The sequence below is a fragment of the Saimiri boliviensis genome, chromosome 1, assembly GCF_048565385.1.
Source record: "Saimiri boliviensis isolate mSaiBol1 chromosome 1, mSaiBol1.pri, whole genome shotgun sequence".
NCBI classification, from domain to species: Eukaryota; Metazoa; Chordata; class Mammalia; order Primates; family Cebidae; genus Saimiri; species Saimiri boliviensis.
The window spans coordinates 275,018,875-275,039,526 of record NC_133449.1 but is presented as its reverse complement, the minus strand read 5'-3'; the positions used below and the strand labels follow the sequence as shown (position 1 = coordinate 275,039,526).

The window sequence follows — 20,652 nt, the reverse complement described above, 5'->3', positions numbered from 1 at the left end:
CTCGTGATCCACCCGGCTCGGCCTCCCAAAGTGCTGGGATTACAGGCTTGAACCACCGTGCCCGGCCAGCTAAAATCTTTTCTAAATGAGTGACTTGGAGAAAATTATGTAACCTTTCTCTAGAAAAAAAAAAGTATTTACGACCCAGAGCAATGACTCACACCTGTAATCCAAGCACTTTGGGAGGCAAAGGTGGGCAAATCAGGAGGGCAGGACTTTGAGACCAGCCTGGCTAACATGGTGAAAACTCATCTCTACCAAAAAATGCAAAAAACTAGCTGGGCATAGTGGCAGGCACCTGTAATCCCAGCTACTTGGGACGCTGAGGCAGGAGAATCGCTTGAACCCAGGAGGTGGAGGTTGCCATGAGCTGAGATTGTGCTACTGCTCTCTAGCCTGGGCAACAGAGCAAGACTCTGTCTCAAGAAAAGAAACAAAGTTATTTGTACGCTTGACACAAAGATGAAATCAATGAAATCAAATCTGCTTAGAAGAGTGACTATAGTTAGTCAAAGATATAATAGCTAATGGTATAAAATCTATTTTTAAAAATATTCATGTGTATAGCATTTGTTAGATCTTTGGTTTTGGTCTCTGGAAAGCTGGGCCTATCCCCACACACAAAAACGCTTATTTTTTCCTAATTGAAAGAAACATTTCAATGAAAAGTGACAATGTTCTATCTTTATCTACAGAGAAAAGTGTTACTCAGTGCACCATCCTTGGACAGTGAGGGAGAGATTTCTGTGAGTTAAAGGAGCGTTCAGCGGGGCAGAGCTTACTAAGCAGTATGAGGACACAGAGCAGAATCGCGACGAGAGCTCCCGTGCTCAGGCCGGCTGAAAGAATCAAGGCTTCTGCAGTGCAGGATTGCATGTTTCCTTGACTGTCGCAGGCACACACACGAATTGTGAGTGTGCCAGTGCTGCTTTGAATCGGATAATCGTTGTCAAAGATTAAAATGGGCAGTAGGTAGGTGCTCATTTTGTTGCGACTGTAGCCATCTCTTCGAGTCATGATCCCTGCCGTATTGTCTGGGGGAGAAAAAAATGTGAAGAACCAGCAACTTTCGTAACTGTTTTTAACTCTGTATCTTAAAGTCTCATAATTTTTAGTTTTAGAATTTTCTTAGTACCTTTATTATCTACAATGGTGAAATTCGGATTGAGAGTAAATTCTGGCACTGGTTCAAAAAAGAATTTGTGACCTCGGGGAGGGTCATCTTTATCCATGACACTGATAGTCTGAATCAACTGAAACCAAAATAAATTAATTAATTAATTAAGCCTAAGGCAATTTTCTTGTTATTCGAAGATATCTTAAATCCATGTGTTTGTGCTTTAAATACATCACAAAAACAAAGCGGCAAAACAAAATAAATGCCATTTTCAGAAAATTATGCCAACGTATTATTTGTTATGATTTTGTCTTCAGTAACTTACTTAGTTACGAGTGAAAGACATCCATTAAGCAATGGTTTGCAAGGTATCTGAATACATTATTGTCTTATAACTGGCCACCTTAAAGCAAAATTCAATTCCTCCAATACCTATCCTCTTTTGATATTGTTGAAAGGAACAGTCCCTTTTAGTATTAATTGATGAGAAATCTGTTATTCACTGGAAAATAATTCTTCAAGAAATGAGTACATAGAAGATGCATTTTTAAAAACACCAAATGCTTAGCACAATCACCCCATATATTAACAATATTATTAATATATTTTTTAAATAATACATGCATTTGTCAGGTACTATCAGAAATAAAATGATTTTGAAGCTATGGGCATCATTACTATAATTGCACTATTTTATTCAAATTGCTTGCTTTTCTTTTAATGGTATTTGCAAAGACAGGTATACAAAGAAATGCTTTTAAGGTTTTGTAAAATCAATGTTGATGTTTCAAAATTAGAGCACCGCTTGGCTGAGCTAGTGTAAGTAAATAAAAAGTGTGCCCTAATGGAATAAGGAACAGCTAACTATGGGTTGGGCAGAAAAAGCTCACTGAGCATTTTATAGTAGGAAAAGCACTGAGCAACACATTGGGGTATGTGCGATCTATGTGATTTGAAATCACAGTCATTTAATTACCCTGACTTTTAACTTTCTTTTCTACAAAACCAAACAGGTATCACAGTCTAATATTATATGGTGAACAGTTATTGAAATTCACAATAGTTTAAGCTTTCAATTGTTTCACTGTATATCTTTTACCATCATACTAACCTACATACTCACTAGTCAGTGTTTTATTCACTTTAATTTTATATTAACTATAATTTCATCATTTTTGACAATGATATGTAACTATTTTTAATAAAGTGCTTTTGAAAGTGCACAATTATTAATAAAAACTTAATAAACTTTTCTCCTTAGAAAATTGGAACATAAAAAAATTTGTAATATCTAATATTTTTGCTCAATCTCCTGTTCCTAAGTAGCAATAACAAATCTAACTTTTAGTAATAATTTAAATCGTAAAAAGATTGATCTTTTACTTACATGACATTTGAGTTCTTGAAATTATTATATGGGCCTTGTCTAAGTATATTTTATGAAGATATACATATACTTCTATGTTTAACCTTGTTAAATTCCATGAGTGTAATAATATATATTAAATAATTATCTTAGTTATATCAGTTTTACTTAATTTTTATAAAATATTAGCATGTAATATATCAAAAGCTCACCTGAATCAATAAAAGACAAGCATAATAATAGATAAGTGAGGAAAGAACATTTATAGGTGACTATAGAAAAGTCACCTTTGTGTTCCCCAGAATGATCTGTTTAAGTCCTAAATCCCAATACTTTTGAATGTGGCTTATTGGAAATTGGCTCTTTGCAAATAAAATCCAGTTAAAATAAGATCAATTCTAAATTAGGGAAAACTCATTTAATGACTGGAGTCCTCAAAAGAAGAAGCAAATTTGGACACAGTAACAGATACAGGAAGAATGCCATGAAATGATGGAGACAAGAGATTGGAGCAGTTGAGGTCCACAAGCCAAGGGATGTCAAGGATGCTGGCAAGCACATGAAGCTAGAGAGTGCCAAGGAAAGGTAGTCTGCTAGAGCCTCTAGAGAGAACATAGCCCCGTTGCACGTTGATTTTATACTTCCAGCCTCCAAAATTATGAGAAATGAAATTCTGTGTTTTGAGTCATTCTGTTTGTGGTAATTTGTCATGGAAGCTCTTGGAAACTAATGCAGCTATAAATTATTTTTAAGGCCACATTTTTATGAAAAAAAAAGTTTGGTCTTCATGAATTTGAAAGAATTCACACTAAAAGTGTTATGAGAAATTTACATATTGGCAGACATTTAAAATCTAGAAATGCTAAATATATAGGCAATCATACATATTTGGTGGGAATATCACCTAGTTTATGACAGATTTGAACAAGTACTTGGGGACATTTATTAATATTTATAGATAGAATTTAATTACTCCTACTTTGAGAATTATATCGTGAAAGGAAAGTAATACCAGGTGGTAAACAAGCATAATGTACTACAATACTCATTGTGGTACTACCTGCTAGGGTAACATTACACATAAACCAAATTTTCATTAAGAAGGAAGTAACTGAATAAGTAATATGTAACTATGCTATGAAAATTAAGCATCAAATTAAAAATAATTATTTATCAAACTGAAATGCTCATTATAAATTGAAAACTGAAAAAGAAAAGCAATTTTTAATCCAAATAGCTATGTAATAATTCCATGTTATTACAAATAAAATCTCATTTATATTTTTGTATATGTAGGTGGAATGTGCTATGTATCTCTGTCTTAGTCAGCTGGGCTGCCATAACAGTCCCACACAGTCAACGGCTTAAACAACAGAAATGCATTTTCACATACTTCTGGTGGATGTAAGGGTTGAGCTCAAGATGCTAGCATTGTTGGCTTTTGGTGAGGGTTTGCAAATATTAATAGCTGGCTTCTCCCTGAATGCTCTCACATAGTTTTTCACTGGTTCATGAATTCAGGGACAGGAAGAAAGAGAGAGCATGAGCTCTCTTTTATCTCTTCTTAGTATGCTTAATCCCATCAGATCAGGCTCAATCCCTGTATGACTTCACTTCATCTTAATTATTTCTTGGGAACACATTTCCCAGTACAAGACACTAGAGTTACATTTTCAAAATACGAATTTGGAGAAGTACCACAAATACTCAGTTCATAATATTCTCTATTGGAATAGAAGAAAGACTATTTCAGTTTATTTTCTAACTTAAAAATACATGATGGAATCACAGATGGTTCTGAACATCTACCTATTTTTTCCTTTAAAGTAGTTAATTAACTGATTACCTTTGGTAAAAATTATGCAGTTATTGTTATTGAAAAATACTATATTTTTGACAAAAATAAGCATATTCTGCATTTAGAATTACTTACATTTATACATTTGAAAGAATTACTTTGTAAGAAGACTTCTTAATTTTTTTACAAATAAATTACTTCATTTCAGTGATATGAAACTTCAAAACTTATAAAATATCACTCATATCAATATATCCTAAAACTACTAAAAGTGGAAAAATCTAATCAAGACAAGAATTATTATGATTACCTTTATAGTAACATAAAACAGTTTCACTTTCATACTTCATGTTTTATTTAATAATGTATTTTCATTCTGTTAGTGAATATAACTCAGCGTGAGCATAATTATGAATGCAGGTAACAGCTTCTACATATCTGATAGTCATGATAAACCTAGTATATAAATTAAAACATACGTTATAATATTCCCTACTATATTATTGATTCCATCATAAAAGCATTTTTAAAATCACCTTTTTAAAATCCCTGTGAGTTCTTTAGTAAGGATAAATAAATGGTGGACAAGAAGTATGGACAATAATTTGCACAAAAGAAATCCTGAAAATAAAATAATGAATTGTCATTTGACCTTGTAAAGAGAAAATATATTCTTTTAACTTTTTTAATAATTTTATTTACCTGCCCAGGTTTTGCATTTTCACAAACAAATGTTTCATAATACATGGCAAATTCCGGAGCATGGTCATTTATATCTAGAATTCTGATGAAGACAGGAATGTGGCTACTTTGTTTTGGGTTATCTGCAACGAGAACATGTGTAAGATTTCAGTCTCATTTACAGAGAAGCAGTGAAACCACTCACCCATTTGTAGCTTAGCAACAGATCATTTTTGTGGTGTGCACTTTCTCAATTGGGCTGCTGATGAATATCTCAGCTCTCTTACATGGTCCAAATGAAAAGCACAATAAAATTGAGGAAAATATAATTGAGAATGAAGTATTACTTGTAATAATTTTCTTAGATTATTTTTATAAGGCTAAATTATATTTCTCTCCCATATAAGGTGTAAAAGAATATCAAATTTGAAAGGAATAAATTATTTCATAACCCTTAAAAATAATTTAGAAATGTGTTGACATTCTAAACCATTTCTCTAAGATCTTGCTAAGGATACAATCACACCACTCAAGAAAATGAGTCCAGCTGGTGCTATTATTTTACCACTTTGATGAAAGACAGTGTGTTCAGGTGGAGATAGCTCTGACTTACTTATTTCTGTGGCTGTAACAGTGATGTTATGCCAAGGAGATGATTCCCGGTCAAGGGCTTTCAAAGTGAAAATAGAGCCATTTTCTGAGTGGATGCCGAAAATACGGTCCATATCAGTATGCCGATCAACAGAGTATCTGACAGAAGAGAGACTCATAAATCCAGACATTCTTCTAAGGTTATTAGTTCTACTGTTTCTTGAAATTATAGGTAATTTCCACAATGATCTGACAAAGATGTGAAATGTAAAATGCTAACAACTTTCTTGAATTTTTATTTTACACAATTGTTATTTGAGCAATTTCATGTATTTGACTCTTTCCACTTACAATTCCATGATTATGTGTACTTTAGAGCCATTATTTATACACATAAATCTGGGCAGCAGTTGGTAAAGTGAGTTCTTAAGTAGCACTTGGTTCACTTGTCATAGGCTGACTGCATTGCTTGAGGCACATGAAACAGTAATGTTAAACTTGATTGAGTCGATTGTAATGAATAAATCAAAAGTATGCTAAAAAAATTCATAAGTCTGTCCAGGGTCCTCTATAAGTGAATATAGAGAAGGCTATTATAAAATATATAGCTCATGAATGACTTTTTATTCAAGAAACATCCAGCTAAATGCAGGCCTGCCTTCCATCTATCCCTCCAACTTATTTCAAATCAAAATGAAATGTCATATCAACAGAGAGTTCTGTAACTTTCTCATTAGGGCTGTATATGGAAGACGTCATTGTAAGCTTTGTATCAGTCTGCAGTTGGCAAAATAATATCTCCTCTCCCTAAGATGTCTGTCCCCTAATCCCCAGAACCTGTGAAGACTTTGTCTTACACCTCAAAAGTAACTTTGCAGATGTGATTAAGGTTAAAAACACTGATACAGGGGATTGTCTCTCATTATCAAGATGTGCCTGGTTTAATCCTACGATCTCTTAAAAGTGGAAGGGGAAGGCCGGGCATGGTGGCTCAAGCCTGTAATCCCAGCGCTTTGGGAGGCCAATGAGGGAGGATCACTTGAGGTCAGGAGTTCCAGACCAGCCTGGCCAACATGGAGAAACCCCATGTCTATTATAAAATTAACGGGGTATGGTAGCGGGTCCCTATAGCTTCAGCTCCTCCAGAGGATGTGGCAGGAGAATCGCTTGAACCTGGGAAGCAGAGGTTATTGATTTAGAGAGATGAAACAGAAGAGAAAAAGAGAAGAGATTTGGAGAATGAGAAGTACTTGACCCACTGCTGCTGGCTTTAAAGCTGAAGGAAAGGAGCCATAAACCAATAAACAATGAATGTAGGCAGCTTCTAGAAACTGAGGATGGTCCTTAAGCTGACAGCCAGTAAGAAAACAGGGACCTTGCACACACAACTGCAAGGAAGCTGACTGATCACAGCCCGAATGATCAAGGAAAAAATTCTCTGGCTGGAATCTGCAGAAGGAAAATGGCCTGTTCACACCAGCACCTTGACTTCAGCCCAATGAGACTCATACTGAACTTCTGACCTACAGAAGTTCACACCTATCTGTAACATAACACATTTATAGTATTTTTTATGTGTGGCAGCAATAGAAATCTAATATATACTTAAAAGATAAATTTTAGAAAAGATTAATTTATATGACAGTCCTTCAGTTACATCAGACCATGTTATGCTGTACTAGCTAATTTTTTACATCTTTTTGAGAATTCTGTAGCAGAGCCTTTAATTGAGTCATATCAAAAAGTGAGTGCTTCTCAAATGTTAACATTTAGGTGAATCACGTACTAATGAGTTTGATTCAGTAGCTCAGGGGTGGGAGCTGGGATTGTGCATTTCTAACAAACTCTTAGATGAATCCTATGCTGTAACTCTACAGACTAGGTTTTAATATAGCAGTTTTAGACTATGAGATGAAGTGATTAGAATAAGAACAGAAACAGGAAAAGCAGTGAAGGACTATTAACAGGTTAATCAGCCCCTGGTGTAGTCCTCATTTTTCTTGGTATCATATGAAAGGCATCTTACCTTATTATGAACTTCTTTTTGATCAAGTGTATTGGAAAGTCACAGTTCCCATTATAAATCTTTAATATATTCATGCTTTGGTACTGACTTTGGCAAACATAATGGATAGATATTTAGGTTTTGAAACATTATGAAGTATGAGAAATTTTTAAATTATTGGGTGAACATACATTAACCTCAACTGTATTTTGTTGTTGTTGTTGTTGTTTAAATTTTTTATTCAAGGACATCCTTCTTCTTTTTGTTTGACAGAGGTTTGCTCTTGTTGCCCAGGCTGGAGTGCAATGCCCTGATTTCGGCTCACCGCATCAGCCCTCCAGGTTCAAGCAATTCTCCTGCCTCAGCCTCTTGAGTAACTTGGGTTACAGACATGCACCACCTTGCTCAGCTAATTTGGCATTTTTAGTAGAGACGGGGTTTCTCCATGCTTGTCAGGTCAGTCTGGAACTCCGGACCGCAAATGATCTGCCTGCCTTGGCCCCCTAAAGTGCTGGGATTACAGGCCTGAGGCACCATGCCCATCTGGGACATAACCATTTAATCTATTGTTTGAGAATTATGCTGAACCTAAGGGATCTATTACGTAAACTTGTGTCTGATCATAATTTTAACAATTTAATACAGTACATGAAGATGCTTGCTTAATTTACTTTCTGCTATATTTACTAAAATAATATTGCAGAGTCACAGATACTGCTTCACAGAGAGTATTTGGGCCATGGAAAAAAAGTTGTTGGGTGTCATCTAAATGGTGGAATGGCTAAAAAACTTCATATAGCTGGTCTCAGGTTCTACCTCACTTCCAGTACATGGCAATAGCTCAACCATCTCCCTTTTGTCATTCTGTAGGATTCTGCAATCCACAACAGAACTACATGGAAATGATAGTATTCCCTCAAGATGTTCAGTAATCAATCGTTATTGTAATCTTTCCAAAAGGTGTTATAAAAAGAATTCAGGCACTTAAAATACAATCATTTATGCCAGGTGCAGTGGCTGACACCTCTAATCCCAGCACTTTGGAAGGCCGAGGTGGTCAGATCACAAGGTCAAGAGATCGAAACCATCCTGGTCAACATGTGAAACCCCATCTCTACAAAAAATACAAAAATTAACTGAGTGTGGTGGCAGGCGCCTGTAGTCTCAGCTACTCAGGGGGCTGAAGCAGGGAATCACTTGAACCCAGGAGGTGGAGGTTGCAGTGAGCCGAGATCACACCACTTCAATTCAGCCAGGCAACAGGGGCTTCTGCTTCCAGAAATGTTTTATTTTATTTTATTGCTTTCTGGAAGCAGAAGTCATGTTGGCCTTTAGCTAACAATTCTCTGTAAGACTATTATCAGAGATAGATTTGATTTGTAAAATAACAGTGTAGTAAAACTGAGCATGCAAGTTATATTGAAAGTTTTCTTTTTAATCTCTATTTCCAGTTGTGCTAGCATGAAACAAAATATTATGTTTCCTATCTATAGGCTTCAACTCTCTTATACTTCCTGATGTGGGCTTTATTGATGTTTGAACCAAATCACTATTACAAGGTTTTTGAGATAAAAGCAAAGAAAGTCATTGGAACAATAAAAATGTATTTTTTCCTTAGCTACACAAATTCTGCTTATGAATAAAAATAAACCTAAAATGTACAAAAGAAAGTGAAAGTAAAAGACCAGAACTACATCTATGCATTGAATGGAGCTCAATTCATAATATTCACCTGTAAATATTTCTCTCCACTGTTGGAAAGTTCAGTAGTTAACCATTACCTGCTTATGTCTGAATAGTTCTTGGATTTTTTTCCTACTGTTTCCATTGAAGATCAGAGAGGAAATTAATTTTCCTTTTGTGCTCATTGCTAGTTGCCCTCGAGTTTGGCCTAGAGATTTCTGTGATAGTTCTATGATTGAGGAACAGCTAACAATTGCAACATGATAAAAGTCAAACTTTGACATTATTTGTATCTTTTTTCAGGATCAAAATAGATTTGGGTTTCTGGCCACCCTACTCTTAGGTACAACCTTGAAAGGCACTGTTTTTCACCTTAAGAATCCATGAAGGAAACGCTCTAATGCTACAGAAATATCTCACTTTTAACTTTGACATTGCCAACCTCCAGGTCTATATTCAGATTTTTGTTTCCAGTGCAAACTATGTCTCACATTTTGTCAAAGCTCAGAGATAATTTTCTTTTATTTAGCAGCCAAATTTCTATTTTCAACACAGGACATTCTGATTTACTTATTAATAATAAATACATTGGATTACCACAAATGACCAGAAAGAGCCTGATAAACCCTCCACACAGAACAAAGCTATCTCTATATTCCAACAGATGGCCTATTATGACAACAATATTTTATTGATCTCCTCGCATTGAATTTTGGACAATAAGTTTAAAAAAGGCCATTGTCATAAATTTTTTGTATTAATACTTTCTGCAGAGACAGGATCCAATCATATAGGCATCAAATAACATGTGCAAGAGAGCACAAGAGCTCTCTTCCCACAAAAGCCGAACTCTGCTTTTCATTTTTCTTGTTTGCTCTTTGTATTTTTATGTTCTACCATTAAATGTCAAGCATGTGTCAGATATATATTTTTTACCTAGCACAAATAATTTAAACTAAATTACAGACACCAGAACAAATGAGTAATATGCGAGATATGTCAAGAATACATTTCTTTTTCTCTACGAGATTCTATATATTTCTTCCACTGACTAGGTCAATTTAGCTGGGATGTTATTTTACTTTCTAGCTACTGTGTTCCAGAAACATGTTTCTTATAGCTGCGACCTATCCAACCTTCATTACCTCTCAAAAATGAATAGAGTATTAGCTATACAATGACATTATTTTTAATTTCATTTGAAAAACATTCAATCTTTTTTACAGAGATTAGTGATATTATTGTTAGATTATTATTATTTTACCTCTTGCAATAAAATCAAGCAAATATGAGAGAAGCAGCTCTATATAGGAATGCACTTACACATTTATTCCAGTTTATTCTGAAGTCATGGACATTTTATTGAGACATGATTAAATCTCTCACCAGAAAGTTTGTTTTGTTACAATTCCATAGCCGTAGAAAGGATTCCTTTTAAAAATCATTGAACTTTAAATACGTTAAGCATAAAATAGGTGTGAAATGAGGCAACATGTTCTTTCAGTTCTTGTGAAGCTATAATCAACCCTATAACTTTGGAGATCCATGATTACTAATGAGGTGAAGCAGCGCTGACAACAGCTGCTAATTGTAACCATAATCTCATGCTGCAAGTGGCAGATGTATTTCAGAAAATATATTTGATGAACAGATTTAATCGTGGATGAGAATTAGTTCCCAATCTTTCCCTGGAAAAATGTTTCTCCGTGATGCTTATCATCGCCTATTTCAGCACTGAGATCAGTCATCCTTCTAAATTTGATCACAGCAAACAAAGCAGTCCCATGCTACAATGTCGCATTCTTGGTGAATTATTGCTCATTTTTCCTCACACTATAATTGGATATCTAAAGCTTTTTTGCATACGTTTTATATGCTAACAGGAACCATCCTCTATGCTATGTTTTCAGGTATGACCTCATAAATTGGCAGAATTTGTAGTACCAACTGAAGAATACAATTTGAGATTAATTTGATCTCTCAACATGTTTTTTTCTGCTTATAATAATTCTTGAGATGTTACAGGTGAAATTATAATGGATTTTTCCAGGACCTGAGTACCTATACAAAACAAAGATTTCTGGAAGACTTTTAAACTGAACTTTTTTTTTTTTTTTTTTTTTGATAAAAATTTTCACTCTGTCACTCAGGCTGGAGTGCAGTGGCATGATCTTGGCTCACTGAAACCTCTGCCTTCCAGTGTCAAGTGATTCTCCTATCATAGCCTCCTGAGAAGCTGGAATTACAGGTGCCCACCACCAAACCCAACTAGTTTTTTGCATTTTCATTAGAAATGGGGTTTCACCATGTTGGCCAGGCTGGTCTCAAGCTCTGAATTCACAATCTGCCTGCCTTGGCCTCCCAAAGTGCTGGGATTAGTGAGCCACTATGCCCACCCTAAATTGAACTTTTATTCAGCAGCTTTTAAACACTGGGCAGCAAGGTTGCACATTTTACTATCAGTCTTTGAATGAGAAATCATAGCCCCAGGAAATTATCACATATAGGGGAGGTTATATACACACACACAATATACACACAAGTATATGTGTGTGTATGTATAAATTGTATAAACATTTATTGATGATGTATAACATATGTGATATATTTATACAATAGAAGATTAAGAGTTTAATGACATTAGCAAATAAAATTTTAAAAATCTTTATACTATATATAATGAATTAATGTAAAAGTAAGATAGCAGACTGACAAAATGTGTGAAAGATGGAATATTCAGTGGAATGCAGTAAAATAATACTAGAGTATCTATTGAGCAGAGAATCATAGTTGTCTTATGAGCTACAAAATTTCCTGTGTCATCCATGTTTTCTAAAATGAATTACTACAATTATGTAAGCATGGACATATTAAAAAATAATTTTCTCTAACTTCCTCTCTTGGCAAAGATGTATACAGGTGCTGGATTTACCATAATACTAAAGTAAAAAAAAATCAGACAAAATACATTAAATAATTCTTAAAGTACTGGACATAAGAAAACAAGACAATCATCCTTGAGAGAAAGGAAGGAAATGAGGTAATCCCTAACACTTTCCCATTGTGCTGTCTGAATAGGGTTTTCATAATGCAGGATGTGGGGACACAGATGGAGTTTGCCAATCTCCCTGAGTAGAGCATATGATGCTGAGTCCACAGACACTAAAGTAGCTAAAGTTTGGAGGAAGAAGTAACAGAGAGAACCATTATAATCTAAAAAGAATGCCGCTCAACTTTTCAGCTGTGTATGTATGAGAAAATGGATGGAAACAGGAAACAAGAAATGACAGAGGTAACCAATCACAAGGATTAGAGGGAGAAAATGTATGAACTGGGAATGGCACTAGTCATCACCAGACAAAGTAGAAAACCTCATAATTTGCAAGACTTTTAGTAGACTACTCAGAAACGTACTGCTTGATTAATGGGGCAAAATTAGTCCAAGATTAAGGTTTGCTACAAAACCAAGATTCAAAAGAATTAAGTTGTTTTAAGAAAGAGCAAAACTTGATAATATTTATTAGAATGTGAAGCTACTTAGCACTGAACCTAGTAAAACTCACAATGCCTGTAATCCAATCAGAAATTACAGAAAGGGAAAGAAGCAGAAAAATGTGAATTCAAAGAAAAACCTATTAATTAAAAACAACCCCCAAATAACACCATTGAAAGAAATAAATATGATATTTTAAAAGTTAATAGGCATGCTAATGAGATGCATGTTTAAAAGCATATATATATATATGCCTTACTGTATATAATATATATAGTATATTGAAGAACCTTTAAAGAAAAGACTACAAATCAAAGATTTAAAAATACTCTGCGTAAAATTAAAGTAGTTAAGATGCTGCAGAAAAATAATTAGTGAACTTGTCGATGAAGATAAATCTTCATTTTCATATTCATGATGGAGATGAATTAATTATTTTATTCTTTTCCTTTTTGTCATTTTGAATAGATTCAAAATGTCATTGAATAGATTCAAAATGAGAAAAAGGAAAATAATGGAAAAAAAAAGAGACCCAATCAACAGTGTTATACCTTTAAGAAAACTGATATAATCATACTTAAATTATTTTAAGGAGAAGAGGGTAGGGCAAAACATATTAAAGAAACAACTACCAAAAATGTTCAAAGTTTAAGAAAAGGTATACACTAAGAATTGAAGTGTCACAATTAACTCTGAGTGAAAAAAAAATAAAGCATACTAGAGTAAGGCACGTAATAATTAAACTGCCCAAAACTAGTGACAAAATTAAAAGCATTATGAGAAACAAGTAAAGTAACAAAGATAGAAACAAATTTAAGAGCACAGCAAAATCTTTACTGATAAGAAACAATCAAAAAGTCTACATTCAGCAAAAATTTTTAAGAAGAGTGATAAGCCAAAAAAGAAATAAAATAGAACAAAACATACTGTATTAACCCAAAGAAGGCAAACAATAAGAAAGAGGAAACCAATAAAGATGGAAAAAATCAGAAAACAAATAGCAAAATGATAATTAAATGTAACAGTATCAATAATCACATTAAACATAAGTGGTTTAAGCATTTCAATGTAAAGTCACAGAATGTTAAATGAGGTTATAAAGCAAGACCCACCTATATGCCTATTATACAAGTAATGTTTAAACAAACAAAAAAAAAACAGTAATTTTAAAATGGAGTATATTTATTAATATCAGAATGTTGTGAAAAATGGCTAAAGCTATAATTAGAAGGAAATCTACATTACTATGATGTACATATTAGAAAAATACTATGTCTTGAATAAATGACCCCAGCTAGCAAATCAAAAACAGAAAAGAACAAATAAAACCCCTAAATAATAAAGAATAAAAAATAATAAAATAGAAAAATATTTTTAAAAGATTTGTAAACCCCTCTCTAGTTACCTCCTCTACAGGCAGGGCATCTCTGAAAGAAAGGCAGCAGCCCCAGCCAGGTGCTTACAGATAAAACTCCTGTCTCCCTGGGACCAAGCACCTGGGATAAGGGTCAGTTGTGGGCACAGCTTCAGCAAACCTAAACGTTCCTGCCTGAGGGCTCTGAAAAGAGCAGTGGATCTCCCAGCACAGCGCTGGAGCTCTGCTAAGGGACAGACTGCCTCCTCAAGTGGGTCCCTGACCCCTGTGCCTCCTAACTTGGAGTACATCCCAGCAGGGGTTGAAAGACACCTGATATAGAAGAGCTCTGGCTGGCATCTGGCAGGTTCCCCTCTGGGACAAAGCTTCCAGAGGAAGAAACAGGCAGTAATCTTTGTTGTTCTGCAGCCTCCACTGCTGATACTCAGGCAACCAGGGTCTGGAGCAAACTCCAGCAGAACTGCAGAAGAGGGGCCTGACTGTTAGAATGAAAACTAACAAACAGAAAGGAATAGCATCGACATCATAAAAAATAACATCTACAAAAAAAAAACCCATCCAAAGGCTACCAACGTCAAAGACAGAAGGTAGATAAATCCAAAAAGATGAGGAAAAACCAGCACAAAAAAGCTGAAAATTCCAGAAGCCAGAACACAGCTTCTCTTCCAAAGGATCATAACTCCTCATAAGCAAAGAGACAAAACTGTGTGGAGAATGAGTTTGACAAATTGACAGAAGTAGGTTTCAGAATGTGGGTAATAAAAAACTCCTCTGAGCTAAAGGAACATGTTCTAACTGAATGCAAGGAAGTTAAGAACCTTGAAAAACAGGTTAGAGGAATTTCTAACTAGAATAACCAGTTTAGAGAAGAACATAAATTACCTCAAGGAGCTGAAAAACATAGCATGAAAACTTCATGAAGCATACACAATTATCTGCCAAATCAATCAGGCAGAAGAAAGAATATCACAGATTGAAGCTCAACTTAATGAAATAAAGCATGAAGACAAGATTACAGAAAAAAAAAAAAATGAAAAGGAATGAACAAAGCCTCCAACAAAACGGGACTGTGTGTAAAGACCCAACCTACATTAGATTGGTGTACGTGACAATGATGGGAGAATGGAACCAAGTTGGAAAACACTTTTCAGGATATCATCCAGGAGAACTTCCCCAACCTAGCAAGACAGGCCAACATTCAAATTCAGGAAATACAGAGAACACCACAAAGATACTTCTTGAGACGAGCAACCCCAAGACACATAATCATCAAATTCACCAAGGTTGAAATGAAGGAAAAAATGTTAAGGGCAGCCAGAGAGAAAGGTTGGGGTTACCTACAAAGGGAAGCTCATCAGACTACCAGTGGATCTCTGTACAGAAACTCTACAAGCCAGAAAAAAGTGAGGGCCAATATTCAATATTCTTATAGAAAAGAATTTTCAACCCAGAATTTCATATCCAGCGAAAGTAGGGTTCATAAGCAAAGGAGAAATAAAATCCTTTACAGACAAGCAAATTCTAAGAGAGTTTGTTATCACCAGGCCTGCCTTGCAAGAGCTCCTGAAGGAAGCACTAAACATGGAAAGGAAAAACTGCTACTAGCCACTGGAAAAACATAGCAAATTACAAAGACCATGAATACTCTGAAGAAACTGCCTCAACTAAGCTGCAATATAACCAGCTGACATCATAATGGCAGGATCAAATTCACACATAACAATATTAATCTTAAACGTAAATGAGCTAAATTTCCCAATTAAGAGATACAGACTGGCAAATTAGAGTCAACACCCATCAGTGTACTGTATTTAGGAGACCCATCTCAGTGCAAAGACATAATTAGGCTCGAAATAAAGGGATGGAGGAATATTTACGAAACAAATTGAAAGCAAAAAAAAAGCAGAGGTTGCAATACTAGTCTCTGATAAAACAGACTTTAAACCAATAATGATAAAGAAAAGATAAAGAAAGGCATTACATAATAGTAAAGGGATCGATGCAACTAGAATAGCTAGCTATCCTAAATATACATGCACCCAATAGAGGAGCACCCAGATTCATAAAGCAAGTTCTTACAGACCTACAAAGAGACTTAGACTCCTACACAAAAATAGTGGGAGATTTTAACATCCCACTGTCAATATTAGACGAATCGCCAAGACAGAAAATTAACAAGGATATTCAGGACTTAGCTCAGCTCCAGATCAAGCAGACCTTGTAGACATCTACAGAACTTTCCACCCAAAATTAACAGAATATACGTTCTACTTAGCACCACATCACACTTATTCTAAAATTGACCATATAATTAGAAGCAAAATACTCCTCAGCAAATGCAAAAGAATGGAAATAATAACAAACTGTCTCTCAGAACACAGTGCAATCAAATTGGAACTCAGGATTAAGAAAGTGATACAAAGCCACACAAGGACACAGAAACTGAACAACCTGCTCTGAAATAACGTATTTATTTACAGGGTAAATAGCAAAATTAAAGCAGAAATAAGTGTTTTGAAACCAATAAGAACAAAGATGCAACATACCAGAATCTCTGGGTCACAGCTAAAGCAGTGTTTAGAGGGAAATTTGTAGCACCAAATGCCCACAGGAGAAAGTGGGAAAGATCTAAAATTGAAACCCTACAGACATCCCCAAACTATGGCCCACGGGCCACATGCGGCCCCCTGAGGCCATTTATCTGGCCCCCCCCATCACACTTCAGGAAGGGGCACCTCTTTCATTGGTGGTCAGTGAGAGGAGTACAGTATGTGGTGGCCCTCCAACTGTCTGAGGGACAGTGAACTGGCCCCCTGTGTAAAAAGTTTGGGGATGCCTGCCCTAACATCACAATTAAAAGAACTAGAGAAACTGGGAATGGCAGTTGATTCTTGATTTGGCTCTCTTTAAGTCTGTTATTGTTGTATAGGAATGCTTGTGATTTTTGCACATTGATTTTGTATCCTGAGACTTGGCTGAAGTTGCTTATCAGTTTCAGGAGATTTTGGGCTGAGACAATGGGGTCTTCTAGATATACAATCATGTCATCTGCAAATAGAGACAATTTGACTTCCTCCTTTCCTAATTGAATATCCTTTATTTCTTTTTCTTGCCTGATTGCTTTGGCTAGAACTTCCAATACTATATTGAATAGGAGTGGTGAGAGAGAGCATCCTTGTTTAGTGCCAGATTTCAAAGGGAATGTGTCCAGTTTTTTCCCATTCAGTATGATATTGGCTGTTGGTTTGTCACAAATAGCTTTTATTATTTTGAGATATGTTCCATCAGTACCTAGTTTATTGAGGGTTTTTAGCATAAAGGGCTGTTGAATTTTGACAAAGGCCTTCTCTGCATCAATTGAGATAATCATGTTGGTTTTGTCTATGGTTCCATTTATGTGGTGAATTACGTTTTTTGACTTGCTTATGTTGAACAAGCCTTGAATCCCTGGGATGAAGCCTGCTTGATCATGGTGGATAAGCTTTTTGATGTGCTGTTGCACTCAGTTTGCCAATATTTTACTGAAGATTTTTGTGTCTATGTTCATCATGGATATTGGCCTGAAATTTTCTTTTCTTGCTGAGTCTCTGCCGGGTTTTGGAATCAGGATGATGTTGGTCTCCTAAAATGATTTGGGAAGGATTCCATCTATTTTTGGATTGTTTGAAATAGTTTCAGAAGGAATGCTACCAGCTCCTCTTCATATGTCTGGTAGAATTCAGCTGTGAACCCATCTGGACCTGGGCTTTTTTGGGTGGTAGGCTCTTAATTGCTGCCTCAACTTCAGACCTTGTTATTGGTCTATTCAGGGTTTTGACTTCTTCCTGGTTTAGGCTTGGGAGGATGCAAGTGTCCAGGAATTTATCCATTTCTTCCATGTTTACTAGTTTATGTGCCTAAAGTTGTTTGTAATAATCTCTGATGATGGTTTGTATTTCTATGGAATCTGTGGTGATATCCCCTTTATTGTTTTTTTTTTATTGCATATATTTGATTCTTCTCTCTTTTCTTTTTTATTAATCTGGCTAGTAGTCTATTTTGTTGATCTTTTTGAAAAACCACCTCCTGGACTTACTGATTTTTTGAAGGGTTTTTTTGTGTCTCTATCTCCTTCAGTTCTGCTCTGATCTTAGTTAGTATTTCTTGTCTTCTGCTAGGTTTTGAGGGTTTTTTTTTTTTTTTTTTTTTTTTTTTTTTTTTTATCAATGTGCAAAATCACAAGCATTCCTATACACCAATAACAAACTTAAAGAGAGCCAAATCAAGAATGAACTGCCATTCACAATTGCTACCAAGAGAATAAAATACCTAGGAATAGAACTAACAAGTAACGTAACAGACCTCTTCATGGAGAGCTACAAATCACAGCTCAATGAAATAAGACAAGACACAAAGAGATGAAGAAACATTCTATATTCATGGTTAGTAAGAATTAATATCGTGAAAATGGCCATACTGCCTGAATTAATTTACAGATTCAACACTATCCCCAACAGGCTACCAATGACCTTCTTTGTAGAACTGGAAAAAAATACCTTAAACTTTATATGGAACCAAAAGAGAGCCTGCATAGCCAACTCAATTCTAAGCAAAAAGAATAAAGCGGGAGTCATCACACTACCGGACTTCAAACTATACTACAAGGCTACAGTAATCAAAACAACACGGTACTGGTACCAAAACAGAGATATAGACCAATGGAACAGAACAGAGCCCTCAGAGGCAACACAACACATCTACAATCATCCAATCTTTGACAAACCTGGCAAAAACAAGCAATGGTGAAAGGATTCCCTGTTTAATAAATGGTGTTGGGAAAACTGGTTAGCTATGTGCAGAAAGCAGAAACTAGACCCCTTCCTGACACCTTACACTAAAATTAACTCCAGATGGATTAAAGACTTAAACATCAGACCTAACACCATAAAAACCCTAGAAGAAAATCGGCAAAACCATTTAGGACATAGACGTAGGCAAGGACTTCATGACCAAAACACCAAAAGCCTTGGCAACAAAAGCCAAAATAGACAAATGGAACCTAATCAAACTCCACAGCTTCTGCACAGCAAAAGAAACAGTGATTAGAGTGAATCAGCAATCAACAAAATGGGAAAAAAAAATTGCAGTTTACCCATCTGACAAAAGGCTGATATCCAGAATTTACAAAGAACTAAAACAGATTTACAAGAAAAATACAAGCCCATTCAAAAGTGGGTGTAATATATGAACACTTTTCAAAAGAAGACATATTTGAGGCCAACACACATATGAAAAAATGCTGATCATCACTGGTCATTAGAGAAATGCAAATCAAAACCACATTGAGATACCATCTCACACCAGTTAGAATGGCGATCATGAAAAAATCTGGAGACAACAGATGCTGGAGAGGATGTGGACAAATAGGAACACTTTTACACTGTTGGTGGGAGTGTAAATTAGTTCAAATATTGTGTAAGACAGTGTGGAGATTCCTCAAGGACCTAGAAATAGAAATTCCAATTGATCCAGCAATCCCTTTACTGGGTATATATCCAAAGGATTATAAATCATTCTACCATAAGGGCACATGCACATGAATGTTCATTGCAGCACTGTTTACAATAACAAAGACCTGGAATCAACCCAAATTCCCATCAATGATAGACTGAACAGGGAAAATGTGGCACATATACACCATGGAATATTATGCAGTCATCAAAAATGATGAGTTTGTGTCCTTTGTAGGGACATGGATGAACCTGGAAACCATCATTCTCAGCAAACTGACACAAGAACAGAAAATCAAACATTGCATGTTCTCACTCATAGGCAGGTGCTGAACAATAAGAACACGTGGACACAGGGAGGGGAGCATCATACACTGGGGTCTGTTGGGGGGAAATAGGGGAAGGACAGTGTGGGGTGGGGAGTTGGGGAGAGACAGCATGGGGAGAAATGCCAGAAATAGGTGATGAGGAGGAAGGCAGAAAATCACACTGCTATGTGTGTACCTATGCAACAATCTTGCATGTTCTTTACATGTATCCCTAAACCTAAAATGCAATAAAAAAATTAAAATTAAAAAAAAAGAACTAGAGAAACAAGAACAAACAATTTCAAAATCTCTCAGATGACAGTAAATAACTAAGATCAGAGCAGAACTAAAGGAGATAGAGACACAAAAAAACCCTCAAAAAATCATGAATCCAGGAACTGGTCTTTTGAAAAGAAATAGATACATGGCTAGGCAGTCTAATGAAAAAGAAAAGAGAGAAGAATCATGTAGACATAATAAAAAATAATAAAGGGGGTATCACCACTGATCCCATAGAAATACAAACTACCATCAGAGAATACTATAAACACCTCTATGCAAATAAACCAGAAAATTTAGAAGACACATACATTTTCTCCAGACTAAAACAGGTAGAAATCAAATCCCTGAATTGACCAATAAAAAAGTTCTGAAATGTAGGCAGTAATTAATAGCCTCCCAACAAAAAAGAGACGAGGACTAAACAGATTCACAATCAAATTCTACCAGAGAGACAAAGAACTGGT

The 20,652-nt window shown here is 35.5% G+C and overlaps 1 protein-coding gene across 1 annotated transcript in view; it reads right to left on the bottom strand.

Moving 5' to 3' along the window:
* CDH9 (cadherin 9) overlaps positions 1 to 20,652 on the bottom strand; it is a 167,985-nt gene that overhangs the window by 6,026 nt on the left and 141,307 nt on the right. The window contains exons 8-11 of the mRNA XM_010331608.3: positions 5,576 to 5,712; positions 4,984 to 5,105; positions 1,136 to 1,253; positions 783 to 1,034 (exon numbers count right to left, since the gene is read on the bottom strand). Coding sequence (XP_010329910.1) covers positions 783 to 1,034; positions 1,136 to 1,253; positions 4,984 to 5,105; positions 5,576 to 5,712 — 629 coding nt within the window. The remainder of the gene's footprint in view (positions 1 to 782; positions 1,035 to 1,135; positions 1,254 to 4,983; positions 5,106 to 5,575; positions 5,713 to 20,652) is intronic.